Source organism: Rhipicephalus sanguineus, chromosome 7 (genome assembly GCF_013339695.2).
Source record: "Rhipicephalus sanguineus isolate Rsan-2018 chromosome 7, BIME_Rsan_1.4, whole genome shotgun sequence".
In the NCBI taxonomy this organism is placed as follows: domain Eukaryota; kingdom Metazoa; phylum Arthropoda; class Arachnida; order Ixodida; family Ixodidae; genus Rhipicephalus; species Rhipicephalus sanguineus.
The window spans coordinates 104,948,822-104,975,819 of record NC_051182.1 but is presented as its reverse complement, the minus strand read 5'-3'; the positions used below and the strand labels follow the sequence as shown (position 1 = coordinate 104,975,819).

Sequence of the window (26,998 nt, the reverse complement as noted above, 5' to 3'; positions counted from 1 at the left end):
GCTTCCCTAGCCTGGAGCTCGGGGTCCGCTTGCCGACGTTTACGTTGCGCTTCGGCGCGTCGATCCTTCCGCTGCTCCGCGATCTCTGCAGGCGTTAAGGTATTACTGCAACTGGCGCCGACGTGGACGTTGGAAATCATGACACTGGTGCAGCCGGCATGTGTACGACCTAACGCGAGTCTTTCATCTAAACGAGGAGGAGGAATGTGGTTAGAGGGAGTGGAGAGGGAGAGTGGGAGAGGAGAGGGGGAGTGGAGAGGGATCGCGCATGCGCAGTAAGGGTGGTCACGCCGCACATCACCACTGGATTGAACTCCGCCATAAGCTGCTTCGCATCGAAAATAAGTGTTTGCTCGAGAAAAAAAATGCAGATCTGAGGACGCGTCACTTCCGAAGCGCACGTCGAGGTCCATCCCACACTTTCCACGCATCGCGTATGCGTGTTCCATGCCGTCGCGACCATGTCCAAGGGGACACTGGCCAGACATCTCAGCCCATTAAGGCATAGTGGATTCTATACCCCAACCCGCCAATCCGCCTGACCAGCGCATGCCGTGGTACGTTAACCTTTTTAACAGTTAGGGTAGCGACCCTTTGCCAAGCACGGCGTTAACCTCCCAGCCAATACTTCCCTAAGTGCTGCCTTAGGGAAGACATTGTCAGATCAGGTAATCCGAACTGTGGCGGACCCTAATAACCCGGCCTCGCCCAGTCGTGCAACGGGGTTTGACCGAGTCCCGCGGACCTCGTCGTACACATCCTCATGAGAGCCGAGCTTCGTTTCAACCTGGGCACGCCCACATGACCGGTGGTGATCTTAGCCACAGTGGAAACACGTCTCGGGGAGGTGCACGCAGCTCCCATTGCCGAGTCCAGTTATCCTTCGTTCTAACCGCTCGGTTAACGCTCTCACGGTCAACTCATGTACGTGGCCGGGTTTTGTGTATTCAAACGCCACTAGCACCTGCTACAGTTTTAAGTGCGTGAACACTTCTGTACCGACTTAACAAGAAATCTCTGCCTCCGTCCGTCTGTCGCTCACGTACGGAGAATGACTGTAAGGAAATCAAAAAATCAAAATCACGCCGAGTTTACTTTAGATGCAGTCTAAGTGACGCCTAAATTGTTTTGTAGGTAGCGGCTGTCCCTGTTACACCGTTTTCGGGCGACATTGGCATGCCGCCTTTCAGCATCTCTCTAGCACTCCTCAACATCCCGAACGCTGTCCCATGGCACGCTCCGGGCCAATCGAGAGTTTTAGAATTGAGGACCCAAGACACTGGGTCCCCAAGCTGCGTTAGGTAGGCTGCTCTTGCCTTCGGATGATTAGCAGGGTTTGAGAATTGGGTCAAACGCAGGGTGTGTTGGGTCAAACCATGGAGGTTTAGAAAACTAGCAGTTGTTCCGTGTACGAATACAACCGATGAGCGAAGCTCCTTAGACATGGGACGCAAACTACTGCGCCTGCTCTCGCTGCTGGCTTTCGTGAAGGCGGTATAGGGTGGGGAGCGGGCGGAGGAAGCGTCTGCTGCGCTGGGTGGCGGGAACGGCTGAGCAAGTCAGTGTGCCGCGCGCCTCGCAGGTACAGGGATACAGGTGGGAGACGGGTGCGAGCGGTGATGCGGCGAGGACCTTCGACGGCGACGACGGAACGCCGCGCACAGAATGCGGGGCGCGCAGCGTTTCACTGTCTCTTTGCGCCGGCGCCGGGTGGTGAGACCGTCTGCAACCACCTTCGACAAAGCGCTCGTAGTACGCTAGAATGATGGTTGTCATTTCACAATCCACAATAAAGGTCGTGAAAGTGATGACGACCATTATAACCAGTTGTGCACAGAGTTTATTTATTTTAACCTCGAATTTCTGGTGCACTAGAACCAAACCGCTCCACCAAACGAAACATTTCCTCTCAAAGCACCGGCCACTGCAACCTAAAGCGATGTCTAAGAGAAGGGAGATTTGACGGCGCGGAGGAATGCCTGCCTACGGAACTTCGCTCTCCTTAAAAAATCCACGCATATCCAAGAAGTGAATGATGATGAGTTGGCGAAACTTTGGGGATCGTTCGGTCACCGTGAATCTCCCGTTTGTCGTTTTTGCCGTTTTGCCGCCGCTTCCCGCGCCCTCGCCTCCGTAGCAGTAGCTTGTCGTCGGCGTTCCCGTTGATACGCCGCATGCCGCACCTTACGTTCATTTTCATCGATGGCAGAAAGAGAATGTGCGGTCTGGAACAAGCTTACCTATACATTTGCACGGCAACGTCCTCTCGTGTATTTAAAGTGACATAAAGAGTCGATGACAAAGCTCGGTCCTAAGGTCCATAATGTATACGTTGAAGTCGCCGACTAGTATAAAGGTTTGTGCTCGTAGGTGTTTTATATTGCTTTCAGTTCAGTTTCAGTTTATTGATATCAAAAGGTAATACAAGATTAGCGAATATACAGGCGAGGGTCCCAAAGTAAAAGAACTGTAGTGGGACCCTCGGTTCATTATACAAGCATTGTGGCAATAACTAACAGCAGCAAATGAACAGAATTCTTAGAAAAAAAATCAAAACATATAGGTGAAACATTTCAATACAAATCAGTTAAACATGAAAAAAGCACAACAAAATAAATTCAAAGTACAAGCAAAAAAAAAATCTTTTAGACAGCAGCCATGACGTGGGTACACTTAGTACAGATAATGATGTCTAAGGTCATTTTTAAAGACTGGAAGGGAAACACAAGATTTGATAGATGTAGGTAAATCATTCCAGAGTGAAATAGCAGTGAATGCAGATGTTTCTTGCCGTAATTAGTGTGAACTGTTGGTAACAAAAAATTCTTATTAGCTGCAAATCTCGTCAGGTTTTTATTCAGCAGTAAATCACGTGACACGAGTGGATGCATGAGGTTATTATGAAGCATTTCGTGAAATAGGACGATTGAGATAGGACGAAATTTACGATTGTTGTTCATCTGTTGTAAACCTTTTTTTTTTCACATACACGCATATGTTTTGACTATAGCAACGGTTTTCTAACCACCATGACAGCGGACAGTGAGCGCCGACGACAAAGCTAGGTCCTATAAGGTCCACCATGTCTACGTTGAAATCGCCGACTAGTATAAAGAGTTTGTGCTTCTAGGCGTTTTATATTGTTCTGTCACAATTATGATACGCCCTTGTGCACCGCAGCGCCCCTAGCGGACTCTATGCAAAAATGAGACACGCCGCCGCCTCGCCGGACACGGGACATGACTCGACCCTAAGGTGCTTCGCCACTAAAAAATTGCGTCAAACTCACGGGGCGCCACACGTGGCGAAATTAAAGCTATGCGAGACGCAGGCCGTACTGCTTCGGGGCCCGCGCTGCGTCTACGCCGTCTTGCTGGCGGCACAAGACGCCTTAGGGACCCACGCTGACGTTCGATTTTTGCGTCTTGGGTCAACGCGAGCGCAATAGCCCAAGAGTGGCTTGGGTTCTGCGCATGCGCCCTATTGGCTCGCAAATCTTTTGAGTCCCCAAGCGCACTGGGGCCCCACTTCTCAAGCTCTCTAATGAAATCCGTGTTTGGCATCAAAATTTCGCTTAACTTCTGCTTTCCTTACGTGTACAGTCCTTGTACAATCCTCCCAGTCGGCTCATTACATCCCTTCGTGCAGAGGATTTATATTCCACGTGCTCGAAATTCAAGGAAGCCTTCACGGAGGGTGTTATCTTCCCGCATTCGGCCCGCACCCCGGGTACAATGCATTCATGTAGGCTCAATATTTTAATTGTTTGCGAGCACCTGCGTAGCGTAGTGGTTAAGATACTGCCCTTCGGAGCGTGAGCACGCGGGTTCAAACCCAAGCACCAGAGGGAAGTTTTCTTTCATGCATTCATTTCTTTACTGCGGTGATCGTTTGATATGACAGCCAGACAGACGGACGGATGGTCTTCTAGTTGAGTCAGCATAAAGATGCTTACGCATTTATTAAACCACCTCGGATAATTTTTTAACCTTTCAAGTAAATGCGCGCAACGCGTACAGAATGCCGTCACGATAAACGATGCCAAACGCGACAGCGCTATACGAGCCGCGGGAACCCCACAAGTTACAAGAAACAATCCCTTCTCGTCTCAGAGCCTTTCGGTAATGCTTGGTAACTTGGTAATCCTTAGCCCCTCAGTGTTCGTCGTGACGTCAACATTCTCATGCGCTCGTCATCCACAAAAACCTGTTTGTCTGTTCGCAGTTACGTGCACCCGCCGCTCTTCCTCCTCGCGCTGTGAGAAGGAGCACCCTAGGGAGCCTACATGAACGGCCGTTTTGCCGGTCATATCTGCTCCCTAGAGCACACGGTTAGGGGCACTGCATAAGATCTATACTCTTTAGTTTAGGACACTCCCGAGACGCGATCGACCAGATAAAGTAACAACGCCGAGAGCCCGTCGGACCGCTGACGGCAGCTGATACCTATCGGCGGGATCATGCAACTTCAACGCAAAAACGCGTTCCCGTAGCAACTAGCGCTTCGCGGGAAATCTTAATTTTCTAGTCAGCGAGCACGGCTACGGCACGCCAGCAACTCAAGTTGGGAACGCATACCGCGTTTTTCACGAGCGAAAAACAAGACATGCGGCGAACGCCGACGTTGCCGCCTACCACGTCGGTTGCTATAGAAACTGTGCAGAAAGAATTTTCTTAAGTTGCGTCTTCCTGCCGATAGATACCCGCTGCGGTCACCGGACCAATAGACGCGCGCAGTTGTTACTTTATCTGGTCGAACGCGCTCTGCATGCAAGCCAAGAAGTGTTCACACCTAAGATATTATACCAGGAGTAGTGACCAGCTGACGAACGGAGAACAGCGAAGAAAGGAGCGAAACGAGTGAGGCCATCTTTTGTAGCATCAGACGCGTGTAACGCCGTTATTATAGCATCGTTCTGAAAAATTCTCACGGCTACGTGTTCGTTGCAGACTCGCGCACAACTGCAACACCACAACCAAATTTCAACATCTGGGTGGTTTCGGGGCCCTTTAAGATTTGCCATGGTTGAAAGCGGTTACGGCAAGTTTGCCAAGCGAACGCTTGTTTTTGCTTGCTTTGGAAAAGGACGTTCCCACTGGTTTGCAGAGGATTGACTTTATTGCATGCCTTGGTTTAGGCAAAGACGACGAAAAGTCTACGCGCTTCGACTACACGCCGCGACAAGGAAACCGGCGCGTTGCACCATAACAGAAACACCAGTCGGCGTTCTCTGCTCGAACGCACAGTGAACTGGGAAAAGAACGGCTGTGCGAATCGAGGAGGAGGAGAGGTTGAGGAGAGGACGTTGTATTTCTGCAGCCCTAGTTGGTAACACGGCTCAGCGCCTGTAGGAGAATGGTGAGAGGGTAACGAAGATGTGAAGAGGAGAGGAGAGCAGCGTCGATGGCCAAGGACGCGGAAGGCGGCTGGTACAGCGGGTTGTCCGGTCTATTGTCTCCAAGGAAATGAAGAACCGCATTGACATTATTATCATGATCTTTATGTTACATCCTGTAGTTTATGTTCTTCATACACTCACGTCGCGCAATACCAATTTTGGTATATATCAAGCAAGTGAAACGGCCGCGAGCGCGCAATGAGCGTGGTATGTAAATCATGTCGTAAATAAAACATGCGTCATGTTTTTCAAGTTACCACATGGCATTTGTGTTCGTCATACAGAAATGTCACGCCGTGCCAATTTTGGTATATATCATTTACTTCCAACGGCCTAAATGAGGTGGTGCATGACATACGTGTCATGATTTGCACGTTATGACCTGCCTATATGTGTCTTGCACTGTTGTCACGCCATACAAACTCTGGTATATATCAAGTTAACGAAACGCCCGCTAGACCGCCAATACCGTGGTAGTAAATGATGCCGTTCATGAGATGCATATCATGACTAATATTTATCATGACCTGTCATTTTTATTCGTCATACAGTCATATCACGCCATACCGATCGTGGTATACATCCTGTTTTAACGAAAGGGCCATGAGGGCATAAAGTCGTAGGCGGATAGATAGATAGATAGATAGATAGATAGATAGATAGATAGATAGATAGATAGATAGATAGATAGATAGATAGATAGATAGATAGATAGATAGATAGATAGATAGATAGATAGATAGATAGATAGATAGATAGATAGATAGATAGATAGATAGATAGATAGATAGATAGATAGATAGATAGATAGATAGATAGATAGATAGATAGATAGATAGATAGATAGATAGATAGATAGATAGATAGATAGATAGATAGATAGATAGATAGATAGATACGCTCAAAGTCTTAGAAGGTCGCTTAGAAATGCTTCGCATTTAAAATCTCAGAGTATGCGATTCAGCTGGAGTTGTTGGAGCAGAACACAATTAGTTCTTCGGGCAACATCGGCAGGCATTCTTTTTTCTTGTTTCTAGCATTCGTCAGCGTCTTGAATGGCCCAACGAACGACTCACACCACGATCATCGAAACGCGTGTTTCGCGTTACATTTTCGCTAGGTCAAAATGCTTCTAATATGCACAATGCCACGTGTCGGCTTTCCATGTCCTAGAGATGACTTTCATTCCACCATCAAGAAGTATTTTAACAAAGTCATCACAGCTAGTTCTTGCATCTTTTTTATCACACGTACGGCGCATACACGTAGTTACCGTCAGCAAATGTGGATGTGCAGCTTAGCAGCGTAGTCGGCAAGGCACTCGCCTTCTGAGCGTGACGCACTGAGTTAAAAACCTAGCACGGACACTTAGACCCTGTATCATGAAACGAGCCTCGACTTCACGTGACCGAGTTGGTGACAGCGCCACCACCCGACTAAAGATGGCGTTCTGATTATCAAACATTGCTGTCGATCATCGCTCATACGCAGTGACCATTTCAGACAAAGGGGGGCACTTCCGTCCACACTTTCGAGTCAGGTTGGGGGCATTGAGTCGAGGGAGACTCTAGAACACGTGGAACAGTTTCATCGATGAGTCGGCACAGATCGGCACGTTCAGAAAGTTACGGAGGTCACACCTCCCTTAATTACCTAGGAGGGCGGCAAAGTCTGTCCTACACTTTTACTCGGTCCGATATGTCCAGTCATGGGTTAAACGGAATGGTTATAGCCATGCAGGTTTTTGACGATAATGGCGTCCGAAGCTCCCTGATGTTGCATTCCAAGAACTGTTCACTTCCCATCTTTTACTCACGGAAAGCCAGGGACATAAGGCAGGCCATTATGAGAAGCATCTCATCGCCTGCTTTGCGTTGTTTCACCCATAGTGGGACACGTTGTCTTCTGGATTTCACAAACTTTCACACCCCCAAATGTGGGACCCTGCGCACGCCTACGTCCATGATGCAATGCATCGCTGCACACCTCCTGTAAATGGCATCACCTACCTTATGCGAGAGGCCAGAACTGTACGTGTATTAGAAGCACTCTGTTGAAGCTGTGCCATACGTTTTCGATGGGAGGCTTGCGGAGCTATATTGGTGGTATAGCGTGACCTATTCGGCAAAATGACTTGACTTTGGTGTGGCAGTATTACGCGAAATAGGCATGACGTGTTGTTTGTTTTACTATGCTTGATTAACAGCCACACGCAACGCCACCACGCACACCGAAGTTTCCAGTGTAAGCTGTAGAAATATAGGCGCATGGCTTTAATTATTCATGCTAGAGCCCTCGATTATAGCGGAAGTGCTCGTTTGCAGCCACGCTGAACTACGCTTGTGAATAGTACATTTCAGATATGCAGCACTGAGCGCTTCGGCACGTTGGCTGGTCATGCTCAATTCTGCCTACAGCTGAACGCAACACGTGTATGTAATAAGACATAATCTGCGTCTTCGCGTCTTCTTTTTTTTTCACGCGTCTCACCGGGCAAAGCAATCCCGGAGAGGTTTAGTACAAAGGAAGCCTCGCTGTAAAAAGAAATGTTTGCGCCCGAAAAAATGCAGATCTGAGGACGTGTTACTTCCGACGCGCACGTCGAGGTCCTTCCCACACTTTCCACGCATCGCGTATGCGTGTTCCATGCCGTCGCGACCATGTCCAAGGGGACACTGGCCAGACATCTCAGCCCATTAAGGCATAGTGGATTCTATACCCCAACCCGCCAATCTGCCTGACCAGCGCATGCCGTGGTACGTTAACCTTTTTAACAGTTAGGGTAGCGACCCTTTGCCAAGCACGGCGTTAACCTCCCAGCCAATACTTCCCTAAGTGCTGCCTTAGGGAAGACATTGTCAGATCAGGTAATCCGAACTGTGGCGGACCCTAATAACCCGGCCTCGCCCAGTCGTGCAACGGGGTTTGACCGAGTCCCGCGGACCTCGTCGTACACATCCTCATGAGAGCCGAGCTTCGTTTCAACCTGGGCACGCCCACCGACCGGTGGGAATATTAGCCACAGTGAAACCACGTCTCGGGGAGGTGCACGCAGCTCCCACTGCCGAGTCCAGTTGATCCTTCGTTTTAACCGCTCGGTTTACGCTCTCACGGTCAACTCATGTACGTGGCCGGGTTTTGTGTATTTAAACGCCACGAGCGGCTGCTACACTATTGAATGCTCAAGCTTTTCTGTGCCGACTCAACAAAAAAAGCCTGTGTCTCCATCTGTGTGTCTGTCTCTCTGTCACGTAAGACGAGTTTCTACAAAGAAATCAATTAATGAAAATTGCCGTTGTTCAACGCGGTTAAACGAGTTTTTCGAGCGATGTACCGCTCGGTCTTGCCTGCTTTGGCGAAGGACGCTCCAGATGATTTGCAGAGGTTTAACTTTATTGCACGTCCCGGTTTAGGCAAGAAGGAGGAGGAAGGAAAGGAATGAAAGGCAGGGAGGTCAACCAGACGCGCGTGCGGTTTGCTACCCTACACTTGGGGGGAAATGATGAAGGGATCAAAAGAAATGAAGAAGTAACAAAATACGGCCAGGGTTCCCCATGCCCAGATTGTTCCAGTCGGTTGTTACAAGAATTGTATAGACGATGGTCGACATTATGCTAAGTGCTGATGTTCACAAAGCATATCTATGTATTCTAGAGACATCTTAACATGGAGAATTTGTACTAACTTGTACGAGAAATTTACGCAAGCACTTATGACCCAATAGCTATCTGAAACACACACAGGTTTTATCCGTGGAATGCTTGCAGGCTGTCTGCCGCTGTCCTGTCGCTACTTATAAAAAGCGTACTCAGACTCTCCACAGACAAAACTCTTTATTAACCTGCCTCAGTGTGCCTATATATTTACAGACAAAGCTCAAATCTGTGTGTTGCAAAATGTGCACAGACGATCGCCGTCAAAAATAACGTGCATTCTGCAGGCCGTGTTTGTAGATTCCAGGCAAACTTATCTGCAAGGAATCTGCGGAATACTGCTGCGACTGCTGCATAAGGAAACTCTTCCGGGACACCTTATTTAAAACTACCAGAACCGGCGAGATGGTACCACCTGCGTAGTTTACTATACAGTGTTATTTGTCTAACCACCACAAAGCTTGCAGCTGCACTCTTAGTCAGGCCCCGCTTAGAAGGCTAGCTAAAGCCAGGAAGCTACCCGGAAAAGGTATGGTGTCCTGGCTATAAGTAGCACATTACCCAGGACGTGATTAAGAGTGATAGTCTCGGGGCGATTTAGCTGCCGCCGCACTTCTCCTGGCAGGCCTTCTGCGTGTCGAAGCGGTTTTCGTTGCCTCCGCATCCTCCATAAACGAACATCTCGCACTTCTTGGTCTCCTTGCGGTAGTAGTACATCGGCTTCGAGCTGAAACAATGGCCGCTGTCGAAGTCCTTGTCGCACATTGAGGTGTCTGCCATGTGAAAGAAAAAGAAGAAAATACAACCTGAGCTGTCTGCCATGTGAAAGAAAAAGAAAGAAAATACAACCTTGAAGAAATCCTAAAGGAAAAGGATTAATCACTTCAAAAATTGGGGGACGCTTAAGCTTCGCCTTTAAGAGCTGAACGCGATAGCGATATCCTGCCCTAGTGCACACTTCGAACACTACGAGTGTTTAACAGAATGCGCGCACTAAGGTGTGTGCCTTATGTAATGGGTAGCATGCTTTAAACCAGGAGCAATTATGGTGGTGGTAACAACTTTATTAAGAACTCCGGCAAATTCGTGGCCTGGGCCTAGGCCGCCCCCGAGGAGGACCGGAGACCTATTATCCGCAAGAAGCTTTTTCGAAGTTGCGATGCACCCACTACGTGGTCTTAAGGGAATGCGAGCAGTAATGTGTGTGCCTTTTGTAGTGGGTGGCTGTCTTTAAAACCACCACGTCGTTATGATATTGACATGGTGTGACGCCCGATGGCAATGTACTGTTGTACCACGCAATATTACTGCGATATTACATCTCGTATTATGACACCTGTATACAGGACGCGTATTTTTGGGAAGCATGAAAGTTACTTTCAGTGCAATTCCAAGCAGAGGCGTGGCTTTGTGGTAGAACACCTGCTTCCCACGTAGACGGCCTGGGTTCGATTGTCACTCGGACCCAACATTTTTATTATTTATTTTATTTGCAGCTTTTTCGATTTTTCTGTCACGGACAAGATGATGATTTTTCGCTCACAACCAACGGCGCCGGCGCCGACGGCGGAATTTCTGCGATACGAGCTCTTTAACGCTATCGCGTTTAAAATGAAAACTTCTACTCTGAATACTCTATTGTCGTTGATATCACCATCATAGGCTCATCGGTAGAAGATACAATCAAGGTAAAAGTTCCATTTCTCAATTTCGCGCCTACATCTTCGCACGTGACGTCGTGGATTTCAAATTGTTTTAATTGCATTTCGATTGCTCTGGAACGACGAAATTTCCTGAAACTTGGCATGTAAAGTCTCTGACTCCGTCGAAAGACAATGTATAGTTCATATTCACCAATAAAGACTACACAGGCCCTAGTAGACGCCGTCAAAATCTATGACGTCAAGCGTTTGTTGCGGACAATTCGAGGTGGCGTCGCCACCCGCCCTCTCTTTTTGCGCGTTTTCTCGCTTACCAAGCGTCTTCTCGCGGCAAGCGTGGCGATTTTGGTATTGTGAAAGAGTAATTTACTGATACGATAGAAATGGTTTTTCGCTTTAGTGTCCCTTTAAGACAGTGGTTCTCAGCCGTGTATACTTCAGGGAGCCCTTGTGAACCGGTGGAAGTGATGAGAGGCCCGCTGCACTGGAAAACAAGGAGGGGGAGGGGGGCTCATAAATTAACGCAACACGCAGCGTGAAATAGGTGTCTTTCATTTCTCCCTGGCAAAGAATGGTCAAACTAAAGTGCGACCGTCAATTCGATCGCAGCAGCTTCTCCGTAAGTTGTGTGGTCTGAGGCCGCACTTAAACTGGAACTGGCATTTCCAAATGGCCACGACAATTGGTGCAATTTTCCATTTGGCCACCCTATTGGAATTTGGGACAGTCCCGATGATTGCGCAATTTCACTTGCGGTCAACACATATTGGAACATTGCTTTGCCGATCGAAATGTTAGAACACGTTCGCATTCAGCATTGTTATATGGAACCAGTTGGAGATCGTTATGAGTCCAATTAATGCTCTAGGGCAGTTCCGGGTGAGCCTCGTTACATGCTTGATTGATTAGTTACATTTTGTATCCAGTTGAAAGATGTGTATGAGGGGTCAGGTCTATCAAATGATTAATCGAGAGTTTCACAGTAAAAATTATAAACAGGAACTGGTTAAGGACCCTCCACACAGGATGGTTTTAATGGGAATTCAACCAATTGGTTCCAATTAGACACCACTGATATTTCAATGGGTTTCGATTGGACGTCACAGAAATGAGTGAAGCTGTGGAACAAGAAAATAGGCCAAAGAATTACTACAATAGGTCACAGAATTACAAATTATAGTGGGTCTTTGGTTCCAACAAGAGTTGTTTCGTACCCTATCAGTGACCATAGGCCAATATGCTGTTGTATTATGACTAATAGTCCTACAGTACACACTGATATTGCTCCTAGTTTTCAGTGTCTCACAAAAAGCCCTGGATGCTTTTTATTCGGATATCAGTAATGCACTTTTGGACCATGTTAATCATTCGACTGATGCAAATGCTGCTTATGATGCTTTCCTGATTTGTTTCACGGCAGTGTACAAAAAGCACTTCATTCATAAGCGTTTCGAAAGGAAAAAAGGTTGTCAAAAGCCATGGATAACACGCGAGCTTTTGCGCAATATCGACGAAAAAATTGTTTGTTCAAGAAATTTATGCTTACGCGCAATGAAGCAGACCTGGTCACATATAAGCGGTTTAGAAATGCCCTAGATAAGGAAGTTAAAAGGCGAGAGAATGTATTATTTTACTATGTTTTCTTCCTCTTTTAAACAAACAGATGTATAATGGAACAAAGTGAACCCACTTATTGGACGGAATCGATGACGGAAATTTGACATGGTGGGGAAACTATCAGTGACGATCGCATGCTAAATGTGTTTAGCGACTTTTTCGTGTACGGGGACTTGATACCGAACCACGTGCATCTTACACAAGTCTAGGTCCTGATAATGTAAAAACATTCGTTATAAAGCAACGGTTAGAACATGAAGTTCGTGCGGTTTTCCTGGGCCTTAAAAACAGTCGAAGTTGTGAGGCGGATGGCCTGCAAGTAAGGCCTTTCAAATACGCAATAGATAAAATTGCTTCAGTTCTGACATATATATTTAGCTTGTGTATTTAAACGGGCGTTTTCCATCCAAAATGCAAGTTGCTCGTGTAGTGACGTTATATAAGAAAGGAGATAAAAAAAGACCCTTCTAATTGTAGACCGGTGTCAATATTGCCGATATTTTCCAAAGGTCTCGAGGAAATAATTTATAATCGGCTATATATCTTCTGTAACAAGCGTGGTTTTGGGACGTTAAACCCCAGATATTAATATTATTATTATTATTATTATTATTATTATTATTATTATTATTATTATTATTATTATTATTATTATTATTATTATTATTATTATTACTTTTGTAACAAGTACGTAGTTCGAAATGTCAGTATCCATTTTTAAAACATCGCTCAACAGAACTTGCTCTTCTCGACCAGAAGGAGTACATACTGGAGAAATTTGACCAAAAGCAATTTGTCCTCGGAATTTTCGTCGATTTTACGCAAGCCTTTGACTAAATAAATCATGAAAGTTTGTTTCATGATCTAGATGACTATGGCAGTCATGGCTTCCCCTAACGCTACTAAAAAGCTACCTTTCAGTAAGACGTCAGTTTGTCTCCATGAACGAAATGGGTTAGACAGAAAGCAAATAATTTCAGGCATTTCTCGGACCTTTGATTTTTAATTTGCACAGAAATGATACAGTCTACGCTTCTTCGGATGTCAAATTAGTAATTTACGCTGACGACACCAGCGTATTATTTCGTCTCCATCAGATGATTATCTCTTTCACAAAGCTAACGTCGTGTTAGAGGAATTAAGCACTTGTGCAGGCAATAAGCACATTGCAGCCAAGAAAAAAATAAATACAAAAAAGGCGAAGGCCGTGGTTTTTCATTCTATTGGCAGGCAGATTTCTGCAAAAGACAACCTGTTTATTGCAGCTCACAGATAGAGCTGGTTGATTCTATTAAGGTACTTGGTGTGCATTTCTCAAGATCACTGCAGTGGGATGAGCACGTAAATGCAGTATTACAAAAGTTAGGTGCGATGACGGGTATCGTGAGTCGAAACCGCTATCTATCCCGAAACCAGTGAAATTGTTCATTTATAATGCCTTTTTCGCTTCGTATCTAAACTACTGCCATTTGGTTTGGGGGACTACTACAGAATCGAATCTCTTGCAGCCATTACTTATGCAAAAAAGATTTTTGAGAATAATTGCAAGTGTATCAACTGTGCATCCTTCTGAAGATTTCTTTAGAAACTTCAAAATAATTAAAACACAAGACATATACGTGTACAGATTGCTCCGTGAACATCGAATACATTGCGAGCACCAGGATTCTCTTTTCATTAGATTAGTAAAGTTGCATCCGAAAGAAGCATCATATAATATACGAGCAACCGAGACACAGAATTCCGCATTGTCGAACTGGTTACGGTCGACAAATAGCTCGCAATAAACTTCGGCGTTTATTAAATAATTACAATAACAAACAATTTGATATTCGCGATGTTGAGAGAGAGAGAGAGAGAGGTTTATTTATAGAAAGGCACAGAGGCCGGCCTGAGCGACAGTATGCTCTAGCCTGCTACTCTACACCGGGGTGGGGAAAGGGGAGAAAAAAAGAGTGATGGATGACGATGGTAAGTAAGGGAGGTGAGTATGATGTAAATTTGACTGGCTTGTACGGTTCTTGTACCTCACGCTCTTTGTCTAAAATTGTTTGTTTTATATAATTGTACCCTTAAAATGTCACTAATGCAATACCATACTAGTGATGAGGTGTTGTGTTGGTGCATCACGCTAATGTGAACAGGATGTATACAAATGCAGGACGTTCTGTATAGGTAACAAACAGTGGATGTATATTTTGGTGGTTTGTTCAAATTCATGTTCGCTTGAAAATTATTATTACAGAGTCTACATGTTAACAGTGTTAAGAACATGCTTGTACCTCAGCCGCTGTCTTTGACTGTACGGGGGCGAAGGACTCGCTCAAGCCATTCTTAAATGGCTTTTCCCTTCGCCTCCAATCACATGTGCTGTGATGAATCAATAAAATAATAATAATAATAATAATAATAATAATAATAATCAATCAATCAATCAATCAATCAATCATTTATTTAACGTGCCCAGGAACAACCGTAAGGTCTTTGTGCAGGCGCACGCAAAAAAAAACAATAAAAATAAACTATACAATACAGACAGTCTTCAGAAATAAAAAGAGCAAATACACGTAGACAAAGAGAAATGAACACAAAAGGGGAGGAGTAAAATAAGACAACACGAGAAATATTGAAGGGGAATGAAAAATTAGATTGCATATATACAACTATGCGGAAAGGCGGAGAAGGGAAGACTTTGTACATTGTGCCATACTATGTCAAACAGTACAAAGCTCGGATAAAAACAATGATTGTGGACTATGAAAAATGTCAAGATCAAGAAAATTAACATTATAGAGACTTTGTATTCTGTGAACGGTTAGAGTGTTGGAAGAAGCAGGCGGGTACATGAAACGGTCTGTTCTCTCTGGTTAACTTACGCGGAATTCGAAAATTTACACAATTGAGAAGTACAGGGCAGGATATGATACCGTGGACTAGCTTGTAAAGAAACAAGAGATCAGAACGATTTCGTCGGCAGTGAAGTGATGGCAATGATAATAATCAGCAGTATTTGAACGAGATTTTTTAGCAAAGCGATGGTTATATATGCTAAGGAATTTTTTCTGGACTCGTTCAATGGTGTTACCGCTGGATTGAGCAATGCCATTCCATATCACGGACGCATACTCCAGTTGAGGAAGACCATAGCGCGGTGTACAATTTTCGGAAGGGCATAGGAGAACGGAATTCTCTAGACAATCTGCAAACACAGCCTAGGGTGCGAAGACCCCGCAAAGCAACACGCTTAGCGTGAGCAGAAAAGTTTAACGTGCTATCAACAACAACACCAAGATCACTGATTTCATAAACCTTGCATAAGGACACAGAATTGACAGAGTATTGAAATGACACGCTAGATGTTTTGCGAGTGATAGACATGAATTTTGTCTTCGAGGCATTCAGAGAAAGGTTATTAGCGTTGCACCATTCGGAAAAAGAGCGCAAATCTGACTGCAGCAAGCGACAGTCGTTAACTGAATGAATTTCCTTAAAAATCTTGATGTCATCGGCATACAAGAGGAAAGAAGAATTACGAATGGCAAAGAAACATCATTAACGTAAATTAAAAATAGGAGTGGGCCTAATACTGACCCTTGAGGGACCCCACTAGTCATTTTATACAAAGAAGACGTTTGGCCATTTACCGCTACATAACAATATCTATTGAGCAGATAGCTCTGCAGGAGATTCACAACCGACAAGTCAACATCAAATTGCGCAAGTTTAACCATAATCAGTGTGTGGCTGACTACGTCAAAAGCCTTGCTCAGGTCACAGTAGAGTACGTCAACCTGTCCTCTCTGAGAAATAGGTGTGGAGATCTGCGTGGAGATTACACGGGCCTCTATCATCACTTGTCCACCGTTGACTAGCAAGATTTGTGGTAGTTGAGCGGCCAGCGAGAAAACCATGTTGATTAGGAATCAATGAGCTTTTAACACTAAAAGACAATATTTTGTGAAGAGCCAGCTCGAAGATCTTTGATGTGGCACATAGTAGAGAAATCGGGCGATAATTAGAAACATCTGTTTTAGAGCCCGACTTAAATACTGGGAAAACACGAGCAGTTTTCCACATGCTAGGAAATGTGGAAGTGTCCAGGCAGTTATTAAATATCGTAGTCAGTACTGGGACAAATATACTACTATAAGCTTTTAGTATGGCGGAGGGGATGCCATCTGGGCCACATGATAAGGATGGTTTTAAGCACTTAATGCATTCGCAGATAAGATTTTCATCCAGCGACAAAGCACTGGGTGAGCGAACTGCCTTAGGCTGTCTGATATCAGTGCTAGAGTCTGAGGCCTTATAAACGGATGAGAAATGTGCGGCAAAACAGTCAGCGACGGCATGCACTTCTACCCCATTTGAGTCTAGTAGTCTGAAAGACTCTCCGCTTTTGCTGGACCGTTTACGTACATACTTCCAAAACTCAGCTGGCCTGTCAGAAGCGCTTTTTTCTAAGAATTCAATATACGAACTATGATCCCGTTTATATAGGCGTTTAGCGAGAGTTCGAAAAAAGCTGAACTCTTCCTTCCACTCGCTCGATGGAGAACATTTAGATTTCTTGTGTGCGCGATCTTTATGCTTCAGTGCACTGATAAGTTCAGATGAGAACCAGTGGGGATATTTACGTTGTTTATGTGTGTATTGGGGAATAAAATTACGCATGCTGCTCAGTACAAGCTCCGCAAACTGATCAACCTGGTCATCAACATTCGGTTTGTCAGTAACCTGTGACCAGTCAACGGTGGACAAGTGATGATAGAGGCCCGTGTAATCACCTCGCTTGAACGCAAATCTTGGAGATTTGTTTACGTAACTGCTGTAGCTCGTTGTTTCGGCTGATGCAGATAATCTTACGTTAAGTGGTGGGTGGAATTTGTCCGGACGTACAAGAGAGATGTTGGAGCGGGAAACTTCAAGGGGTTGATCGTTTGACACACACAGGTCTAAGACGTTGCCACTGGAATTGACGACTGAATTATGTTGCACTAGGGAATTAAACGCCAGAAAGTCCAAGAGCAGGCTGCACTTTTTCTCTGTGAATGATTGTAATGAGAAAAGGTAAGCGTGCTCCAGTCAATTCCAGGTGCATTGAAATCCCCAAGAACAATAATTCTGTGCCCACTATGAGAAGATATCACAAGTTCAATAGAAGACATGACATCGTGAAACGAGGGCAGGGGAAATGCTGGGCGGTAAATAGAAGCATCCAATCAACAATTTTTCACGGCGCTCAAGGTTGATTTCTAGCCAGATCGATTCTTCGATAGTTTCTAGGTCTTTCCGTCTAACGGATTTCAGTGAATTGTCAATGGCAATCAGCACGCCACCGCCTTTCTGTTTGGTTTCACTGAAATCTCGGTCACGGCGGAAGGTGGTGTAATAATAATAATAATAATAATAATAATAATGTACCTCGCACGGTATTAGAAACTTCGACAAAAGAAGTAAAGGGACAGCAGCGTTGTCCTTACCCTTGGGCTTTTTCGTGGTAGTCGTTTTTTTCTCATCCTTGTGCTTCTCGTCCTTGGGTTTCTCCTCCTTCGGCTTATCCTCCGGCTTCTCTTTCGGCTTCTCCTCCTTGTGGTGGTGTCCGTTTTCGTCCACGTTCCAGTCTTTCTCCTCTTTAGAGTCGCCCTCGTAGCACACCTCCTCCAACTTTGGTCCGCACCAGTAAGGGTCACCTGCACAGCAGTCGAGAAAATAAAAAAAAAAAGTTCGACAACCCAGAAGCTAGCACCTCTGTAGTAGAACGCGATAGCGTAATCGGACCGTGTTCGTATCGCCCTCCCAATCGCTAGCCTGCCTTCGCTTCTTCAAGCCCTAAACCGAGCCGCAAGGAAAGCCAAAGTGCGGACGCCGTCCGGCTCCTATCTTTATTTGCATCTACCCTGAATTTTCGCGTACGGACAACGCTCACAACGAAAGACGCCGCCGCCGCCGACATCGACACCAGAATTTCTTTGAAACGAACTCTTTAGCGCTATTGCGTTAAAATATCGACTCCGCGTTGCGTGAAATATCCGCCGCATACAGCAGCGCTAGCATACTCTTTTTTTTTCTTTTACTATGTCTTCGTTATATAAAGACGTAATAAAGGCATTACAAAGCAACTGGCAGTTCAGTAGAAAAAAGATTATAAGCGGAACCGCCCCTGAATGGGAACGATCCAAAATACGCGTAGAAATATGCTGCCAAAGGGAAAAGGCAGTACAGGTGGAGTAAATGTTAAAATTCGCAAAACCCAATCTGTCACGCATCCGGGGCTTGTTCATTACTTTTCCCTTTTATGGTAAGGGCGTTTCATCGAGCGGTGGTACGTCGTCGGAAAAACAGCATGAGCCTATGAGGAAGCTGGATCCGTCGATGGCTTTATGTGAACTAAATGCAGATAACTTAGCCTGCTTCCACTCGGTTCCGTCGGCACTGTAAAAATATCATTTAACTTGCGTGGAGAGCAAATTCACAACGAACTAGTAACAGCATGTACTTCGTAAACATGCCCAGGATCACTTCCTTCACACGCCGTACGCTGAGAATCCAGCGTTCCCACTGGTCTATAAAAGCACTGTCGCGCTGGAAAGCTCAAGAAGTTCATTCCATGCGGGCAGTTCTTATAGCTATTAGCACAGCTTACGACGCAGCACTTCATACGTGGCATTGCAAAGCTTCACTAGCAACCTCACATGGCTCCACTGATGGGCTGGCTGGTGCACGGAGCACGCGAGGTACTTTCGCTCACTTCCGCACCGCGGCGCCCGCTCATTGCACGTTTCCTAGTGGTGAGCGCACTATCTGCGTCGTTGTTGTATGACTAAGGACAATATGTACGCATGTATTTACTCTCACATGTATTGCCCTATTAGTAGCGGTTTGAGGATAGAAAAGACGCTTATATCTGCAACCAATGGGGTAGCACGGCTCATCGTGGTGTAGGGAAGTGGTTGGGCAGTGCGCGAAAAGAGCGTTGTGACGCTACATTTGAAGCGTCAAACACTTATATAGGAGAAATTAGCGTTCAGCGGCGCAGCCCACGTCCCGTAAACTTTTGCTGTTGTGTGTACTTCTCTCTTCATTAGAAAAATAACGTGGAGGACGCTTGAGCTTCGCTTTCAAGAGTAGAACGCGATAGCGTACTCGGACCGTGTTCGTATCGCCTTCCCGATCACTAGCCTTGCTTCGGTTCACGGTCGACACTTAAACTGTGCCGCAAGGAAAGCCAAAGTGCGGAAGCGCGCCGGCTGCTATATTTATGCATGTGGCGCGACGGAACACGGAAAGCGCGCGCGTGGTATTGGCGCCATCTCGCGGAATCTCTGTCAAGACGCTGAAGAACCTTCGAGATGTGCGTTCCACCAATTCTAAATGGTCTATGTAAATAGCTCGCCGTTATCTCGCTAGAGGATGTATGCGGGGTGGCCGAGCAGCGAAACGCATCGCACCATGGAGCGAGTGGTCGCAGGTTCGAATCTTCGGTCCCGCTCGCACTAAACGTCTTTTATTAGGTATTTCTTTATTTGCATGTACCTGGAATTTTCGCTCACGGAAAACGCTGTTTTTTCGCTCACAACCGAAGACGCCGCCGACACCAAAATTTTGCGAAACGAGCTCTTTAACGCTTCGCGTTAGAACCTGGAAGTGTCCGATAGCATTTGGAATCGAACCCAGTGCCTCCCGCATTGGAGGCGGACGCCTTGCATGACCTCTAGACCACCGCTACGGTTTAATCTTATCAACATTCCACACATGAGCCTCCTTCGTTACTTCTTTCCTACTTATGTGTGATTTATGTTGCGTCTTGACTGTGTTTCATCTTGTGGGTGTTTGTTCAAGGTTATGTCTGAAGTGGCTTTCTAGCCTCGCACAGAATTTTCTACCGACACGTCACACAAATCAAAGCAACTTCAATTGACATTCTCCAGTGAAAAATCGCCGAAATCGAAACTGGGGGTCCGTGGCCTCCGAAGTTGTCCGCCATGAGCCGGTAGACAACCTCGCGGGCCTGCGCTCGCACTTTTTGAACAGCGAAGCTTTATAGCAAATCGTTCCTAGTGACTCGATCGCAGAAAACTATCATCATCATAAACGGATATGTGCCACGGGAGTTGGGCAAATGGCACCACTCACCACTGGTCCACTACAAATGAAGATGGCAACAGAAGCGATGGCGTGACACGGCGACAGAAAGTAAGAGAGAGGGAGAAAGAAAGAGAAAAATTCTTGCCGAAAATAATTCTTCACGAAGCGTGGTTCGAACCCTCGCTAAGGTGGCTACCCTCGTACCCTCGATCCGAAAGCGAGCGCCTTAACCAGTCGGCTATCCAGACACGCTAGCAAAGCTTAGCATAGCCTTGTATGCAATAGTATAGCAAGAGGTTGGAAAGGGAAATAAGCGTGAGGAGGAGAGATGGGATGATGAGGAGGAGGGAAAGTAGCAGGGAAGAGAGTAAAGCGTAGCTTATAAAAATGAGAAAGATGGAAATATAGAGAAGGAAATGCAGAAGAGAGAGAGAACATCAACGAAAGAGAGAAAGAAGTAGAGAGAAAGAGAGAAAACAAGATATAAAGAAAGAGGAAGCAAGCATCGAGTCATCTAGAGACCACATACCGCACCATCTGGCCAAGCCGCGCATGCGCAGCAGCTAAGCCACGCCCACCGACGGAGAAATCGCGCGCAACCGACGCTCTATAGTGCATAGCCTGGCTGCGCCCGATCGTGTCCAGAGAGTCAGGGGGCGTCCTAAGTGCGTACTCCCGAGGAGAAAGCCGCGCATCTCAAACAGACGTGTCGGTCGACGGGGAGTACGAGCGGCGACGGGCCCGTGCTTCACTGTACCAAGCTTTGCGCGACTTAGTGCAAACACGAATTTTCTCTTTCGTGATAATTTGCAAGCCTGCGACGCCAGGTGCCGCTCGGATCGCTCATGGCGCCACGCTCCCCCAAAAAACATGGCGCGCGTCTCGTCATCGACGCCACGCGTGCGCAGACTAACCCCCTGAAAAAAGCCCATTCACTGCCAGAAACTGCAGCGGGATTTCTTTTTTGTTAATCCGGATGCCTGCAACAATATTCTAACTTCATTTAATAACTTTGGCCAGCCAGGGTTCAAGCAAAACAGGTGAAGTCGACAATTTTTATGCTGATTTTTTTAGCCGATTTCAGAAAGTGCATAAGGCCCGGAGCTGCTTTCCTGTCTGAGGAATATAAGGTGCTACTTACCTGAACCTTTCTTGACTGTTTCCTTGGTGACCTTATTTTCCTTGCCCGCCACTGCTTTGAAAGAAATTGTACAGAGCGACGTTAACGTCACATGTACGTTTCTAACCCTCACGCAAGTGACCCGTACGGTAAATGAATAAGTTTACACTGCTCAGCGATACCGGAAACACGGGGGGGGGGGGGGGGGTAGCGTAGCCAGAAAAAAATTTCTGGCTACGGTATACTGGCTTCCACCGCTTCTGGCACAGCAGCGATGAAAGATAACGCCACGGCCGTACCCTTCGAACCGGGATGGCATAAATTAAAGGGTCGTTAAAATGAAACAGTGAATTAGTTTGTAAAGGTTTATTATTCTTACAGAGCTCTATTGTCATTGATTTCGCCGTAATAGGATAACTATTCGAAGAGGAAGTAAAGGTCAAACTTTGACTTTCGAATTTCGCGCCGAAACTCAGCCTGTGGACGTAAGTGTGACGTCACGAAATTCAAAGTACTTTGCGCACTTCGGCCACATTGGCTCAACTAACTCTTCATAAATATGCTATACTAAGACTTTGGGTACCTCAAAATACAATATAAACAATTTTTATAGACAGACGTTTACGCACGCCCTTGCAGGCGCCGTCGAAATCTGTGACGTCACGGCGAGCTTGTGCGAGAACTTCAAGGTGGCGTCGCCCTCTGTATTTTCTTTTCGCGCGTTTTCTCGCTTACCAAGCTTCTTCTCGCTGTAAGATCGGTGATTTCGGTATTGTGAAATTGCAATTTACTGATACGAGTAAAATCACGTTTCTCTTCAGTGTCCCTCTAACTCCGGGCCGCAAAATTTACTGCCAAGCTTGGTCGCTTTAGAACAGGGCTGTCAAACGCACATGAGCTACCGGGCCACAGTCACGAAATTTAGTCCCGCAAAGGGCTTGGGACAGTGACGACGCGGTGAAGGTGGAGGGAGGGGGCCAGAGTTTGAACAAAATGTTAGCTAGCGTTGCCATTTGAAAGGCGGCCTTTTCCCTATCTCATATATGTGTGATTTCTGAAGGTGATTTGGCGTCAGGATTCTAGAAACATATCGACACCGATCTCTACAATGACTGAAATCTCAACGTCGAGCCTGAAATTGTTTTGCGGTTATGTTTCAACCCAAAAGGCGACCGCATGGGGGGTCACAACAAAAAACTGCTTAAGAGCAGACACGTATGTGTAGCTTACCCAAAAAAGGGGTTATTAATCACGACAGGCGAGAAAATAATGCAAGCAGCATTTAGCGATTTCACAAGCAGTCGCCAACTCATGAAAGAAATATCGGATGAAAAGTGTCATGTGCTAGCCGCGGGCCGCTAGCGAAATTGAGACCCCTGGTTTAGAAGTTAGTTAATAGATCATTAAAATTGCCTAATTAATCAATTAAGTAGAACGCGAAAAATAGCATGACATACTCGATGCACGAGCCAGCAACATGCATTTGGTCGCGCCGTCATAAAGTGTGCCGGCATGTTTTTAAACTCTAGCGAGAGTTAGCTGGGCACCCTGTATTATACGCACACCAGTAGCCAAAAAATTTTTTCATCATCGACGGAGGGTGGGACGGGACAGGGGTTAATCGCCTCTTCCCTCCGCCTCGCCCGGAGGAAACTGCCGGACATTTAATAAAGTTCATTCATTCATTCATTCATTCATTCATTCCTTCGGGGAGTTTCAACCACCCTTTATGCATGTTCGTCCGTGCGTTTATACGTGTGCGTGTATATACACATATGCGAAATTGAAAATTTTCGGAGGGAGGAGGGCTTGAACCCTCCCCCTGGCTACGCCACTGACGAACACATACAAGCACACACACGAGCATACATAGAACTTGCTTGAAACCCCCGCCCCCCCCCCCCCCCCCCCAAAAAAAAAGAATTTCTGGCGGCGCCCTTAGCATGCACTGCACGTCACGGAAATCGAGCCAGCCCATCCGATTCGAGCTACAAGGACAGCACGTGACGCTGACGAGAGTTGCTGCAGATTATACGGCTGTCCTCTTTGGCGGTACGTCAGCGTGGGAACACATGCTCTCGGTAAACCGACACGAGCGGCGTTTTCCAAGCACGCACGCGTCGAGTTGCCGCCGAGGAGGATGCCGCCCGTCGGAGCAATTTTGCACGTGACATATCCCACAGATCGCCCGCTGCCTCTTTCCACATCATAGACGTTACGCAGGGATATTTTATTTCGAAGTTAGGAGGGGGGGGAGCTTTGGCTACGCCCATGATGTGTACGTTAAGAAGACTGCGGGTATGACGGGGCCGCAGCAAGCACATCACATGACGGGTTGATAGGCGGAACATGAGAGAGGCTTTTGCTCTGCAGTGGGCGCAGTCAGGATAATGATGACGATGATGATGTGGGGTCGGAGCCATGCGAAAAGAATTAGAATGATTGCATGTGATTGTAGTAAAGGATAATCGGCGCAGATATATTACATTTTCGTATTATCCTGGCATTAAGTTCTTTTCTGCCACATAACATTATCGTATGATGTTAGCGCACGAAACAAAACAAATGTATCTACTGTGTCAGGCACATAGAAGCCCGGCTGAACAACCACGTTAGGCGGACTGCGCTATGTTTCTTGAAATACATTGTTCCTTTGTACTCAGAGTACGATTCATTTCTTTCTTTTTTGATATATACTATGATTGTTTGGGTTTTACGTCACTACGACATATATATGAGAAATGCCGTAGTTGAGGGCTCCGGAAATTTCGACCACCTGAGGTTCTTTAACGTGCACCTAAATCTAAGTACACGGGCCTCTGACACCGAAATGCGGCCGCCGCGGCCGGGATTCGATCCCGCGACCTTCGGGTCAGCAGTCGAGCACCTTAACCACTATAGATCACCGCGGCGGGTTTCTTTCGTTGTTGTTGTTTTTGTTGCTGTTGTTCTTGTTGCTTTGTGTATGTTACTTGAACATGTTACATGGCCCATTATGTAATAGCCTCTAACAGAGGGTATTTAATGTATGTAAATGAATTAATTAAATATTCAATAAGTAATACCTAATATAGGTAAGCTTAGGCAAAGTACAATGCTGTTACACATCCTATATTTTTAATGACAGCTCTTAAATACATATCCCGAAATATATCCCAATAATTATAGACAACTATTATTCGCCAAAAAATAAATCGCTAACTTTTTCATCCTTTAAACTGAAGACAGTTGGTTCTTATAATTAACACATTGTCATGCAAAAAGCTTCGGAGTTTCTGGCTAATTACATGAAGAATAACTAAGTATTTTGTGATTCTCGTCCTCGGAGGCACGCAAAATTTCAAAACTTGTGGACTTAATTTTGCCTAAATGTTATCCCGTGCACAATATATGATATTTTTAGTAGTCTGCAAACACGTGGAACCGAAAATATTTGCAAATGTTTTTTTACAATTTTCTTGTAATTCTTTTGCAGATTAAGGTCCTACTTTCCGGCACTAGAGAAGGCTTTAGTGGAGAAGGTGTATTGCTTCTCATAAGAATGAGTGTCAAGCAAACGGAGCGAGCGCGCGCCTCCAGACAACATCCTCCAGGGGTTGCTCCAGACCGGCCGTGTTGAAATGTATGCTCACACCTAAGAGATCTATTTCGCTGCCTCAAAGGCTCAATTACACTTCTCCGAATCTGACGCAGACAGTGTGCAAAACACAACTGTTACCTTTATCAACTAACGAAGTTCAAACGGATTCAGACTCCGATTTTCCCGTACTGTGCTTTGAAGTAGGGGCAGGCGTGTTATTATGTAAGTAAACATAACAAGCTCACAAAAGACGTTGACGAAGGACGAATTTTACAGGTAACGACAATACACCTTTTCAACAAAGGCTCCCTAGGGGCCATAATCTCATCTGGACTGTGGCAAATATGAGTGACCCTCCAAAAAAATGCACTGCCGAGGCAGTGACGTCAGCCTCTGTATTCCCGTGCCACAGTCCAGAAAGGAGGTGCTTCTCTCCTGTGAAAAGGTCTATATCTTATGGTACGTTACCTCTTTTGTACAAAACCACGCAGGCAGTAACATCCATCAACATGATTCGCGCTTCTTATGTAATAAAATGCCTGCAAGATTCTTCAAAACCTCGTAGCAGCGGTTAAATTTTGGCAGACGACTAAGCATAGTAGTACTTTTTTTTTTCCTCACTCTCTCCTGCGTGAGCTTCTGTACCGTAAATGGCTGCGATTGAATCCACAAAAGTGTAGCCCTCAAACACGGCACAAAAGGGGTAATTAAAACCCAAATCGAGGTAAACTTTACCGGACATGATTCCAAGGCCCACGAGAAACCAGCAGAGCGAAGCAGACCTCTTGCGCATATTTGTTACATCCGCACCTGCTAGTCCGTTGCCTCTGACTGAGCCTCTGACTGACGGTGCCTGGGCAATCTAAGTCTCCAACAAACGCGAAGAAACGACAGAAACAAAAAAACAACTCTATAGATTCATTGCTACGTGGAAAAAAAACACGTATTTCCTCGAAGTCAGCACTTATTTGTACCGTGACAAAAAAGACGCCGTCAGCGTTTTCCCATATTTCTTTATTTCGATTGCCAGTAGCGACAACCTTACGTATAGCGACATAAATTGCTTTTTACGGCCGTTTCACGTGTGCCGGTTGCCACTGCGGCATTTAAGAAGCTCATATCGCATAAAATTCCAGCCGCGGGCACTGTATACCTTTCAGGAAACGACGACTTGGCTAAGTCGTCGGTGCATCCATGAAAAGCGTTACTTTCGCTTCATAGATAGTGTACACCCTTACGAACTAAAGTAACCACTATGGTAAAGGAAGGGACGCAGGAGATGAAAATGGTTAGCTTACATACGGCACGCGCTGGCAGCCTGTATTGTTGTTACTCCGTTTGACAGGCTGCGGAGGCGTGGGCCAATTCGCAACGAAATCGAAATGAATGCAGCGGGCCATCTGGTTACTTCTTCAAAGTCTATTCTGATTGTTGTTGTTTGTTTGTTTGTTTTTTCTGCTAGTAGCTGAATCTGGCGCAGCTGTCGCTACGTTCAACATCGACGCCTCTGTCGCGTCGTCTCGTTTACGGCTCCTCCCCATAGAGGCTTTCTCGTTAATTGTAGGCCACATGTCTTGGCAACAATGACAGCATTCGGGCGTATCGCTACAGTAAAAGCTCGTTAATTCGGATTTCGCGGGACCGGAAAAACTGTCCGAATTAACCGAATGCCGAATGATCGAGAGTATCAAAAAAACAATAACGAAGTGTCTGTTACATTAATGCATTTTCATTTTCTTGATGAATACGTAAACCTAGTGCTTGTTTTGCATAACAGCAGTGTAAAAGCCGCAATTTTCGCCATTCGCGACTTTGTTCACATTGTTCATTCACGTGTCTTAAGCCGAAACGTGCTCTGAACTAATCCCGTATTACGTCCCG

General features: G+C 45.9%; 2 protein-coding genes across 2 annotated transcripts in view; one reads left to right on the top strand and one right to left on the bottom strand.

The window, feature by feature from the left end:
- The window catches only part of LOC119399690 (probable chitinase 10), a 685,554-nt gene that overhangs the window by 110,913 nt on the left and 547,643 nt on the right, over window positions 1-26,998 (top strand). The gene's annotated exons all lie outside the window — the stretch shown is intronic.
- Window positions 8,897-25,859, bottom strand: LOC119398895 (amyloid-beta precursor protein-like). The gene is made up of 4 exons (XM_037665710.2): window positions 25,853-25,859; window positions 21,559-21,609; window positions 17,813-18,022; window positions 8,897-9,824 (listed from the first exon to the last, which is right to left on the bottom strand). The coding sequence occupies exons 1-4, from the start codon at window positions 25,857-25,859 to the stop codon at window positions 9,649-9,651; spliced, it is 444 nt and encodes a 147-aa protein (XP_037521638.1). The 3' UTR covers window positions 8,897-9,648.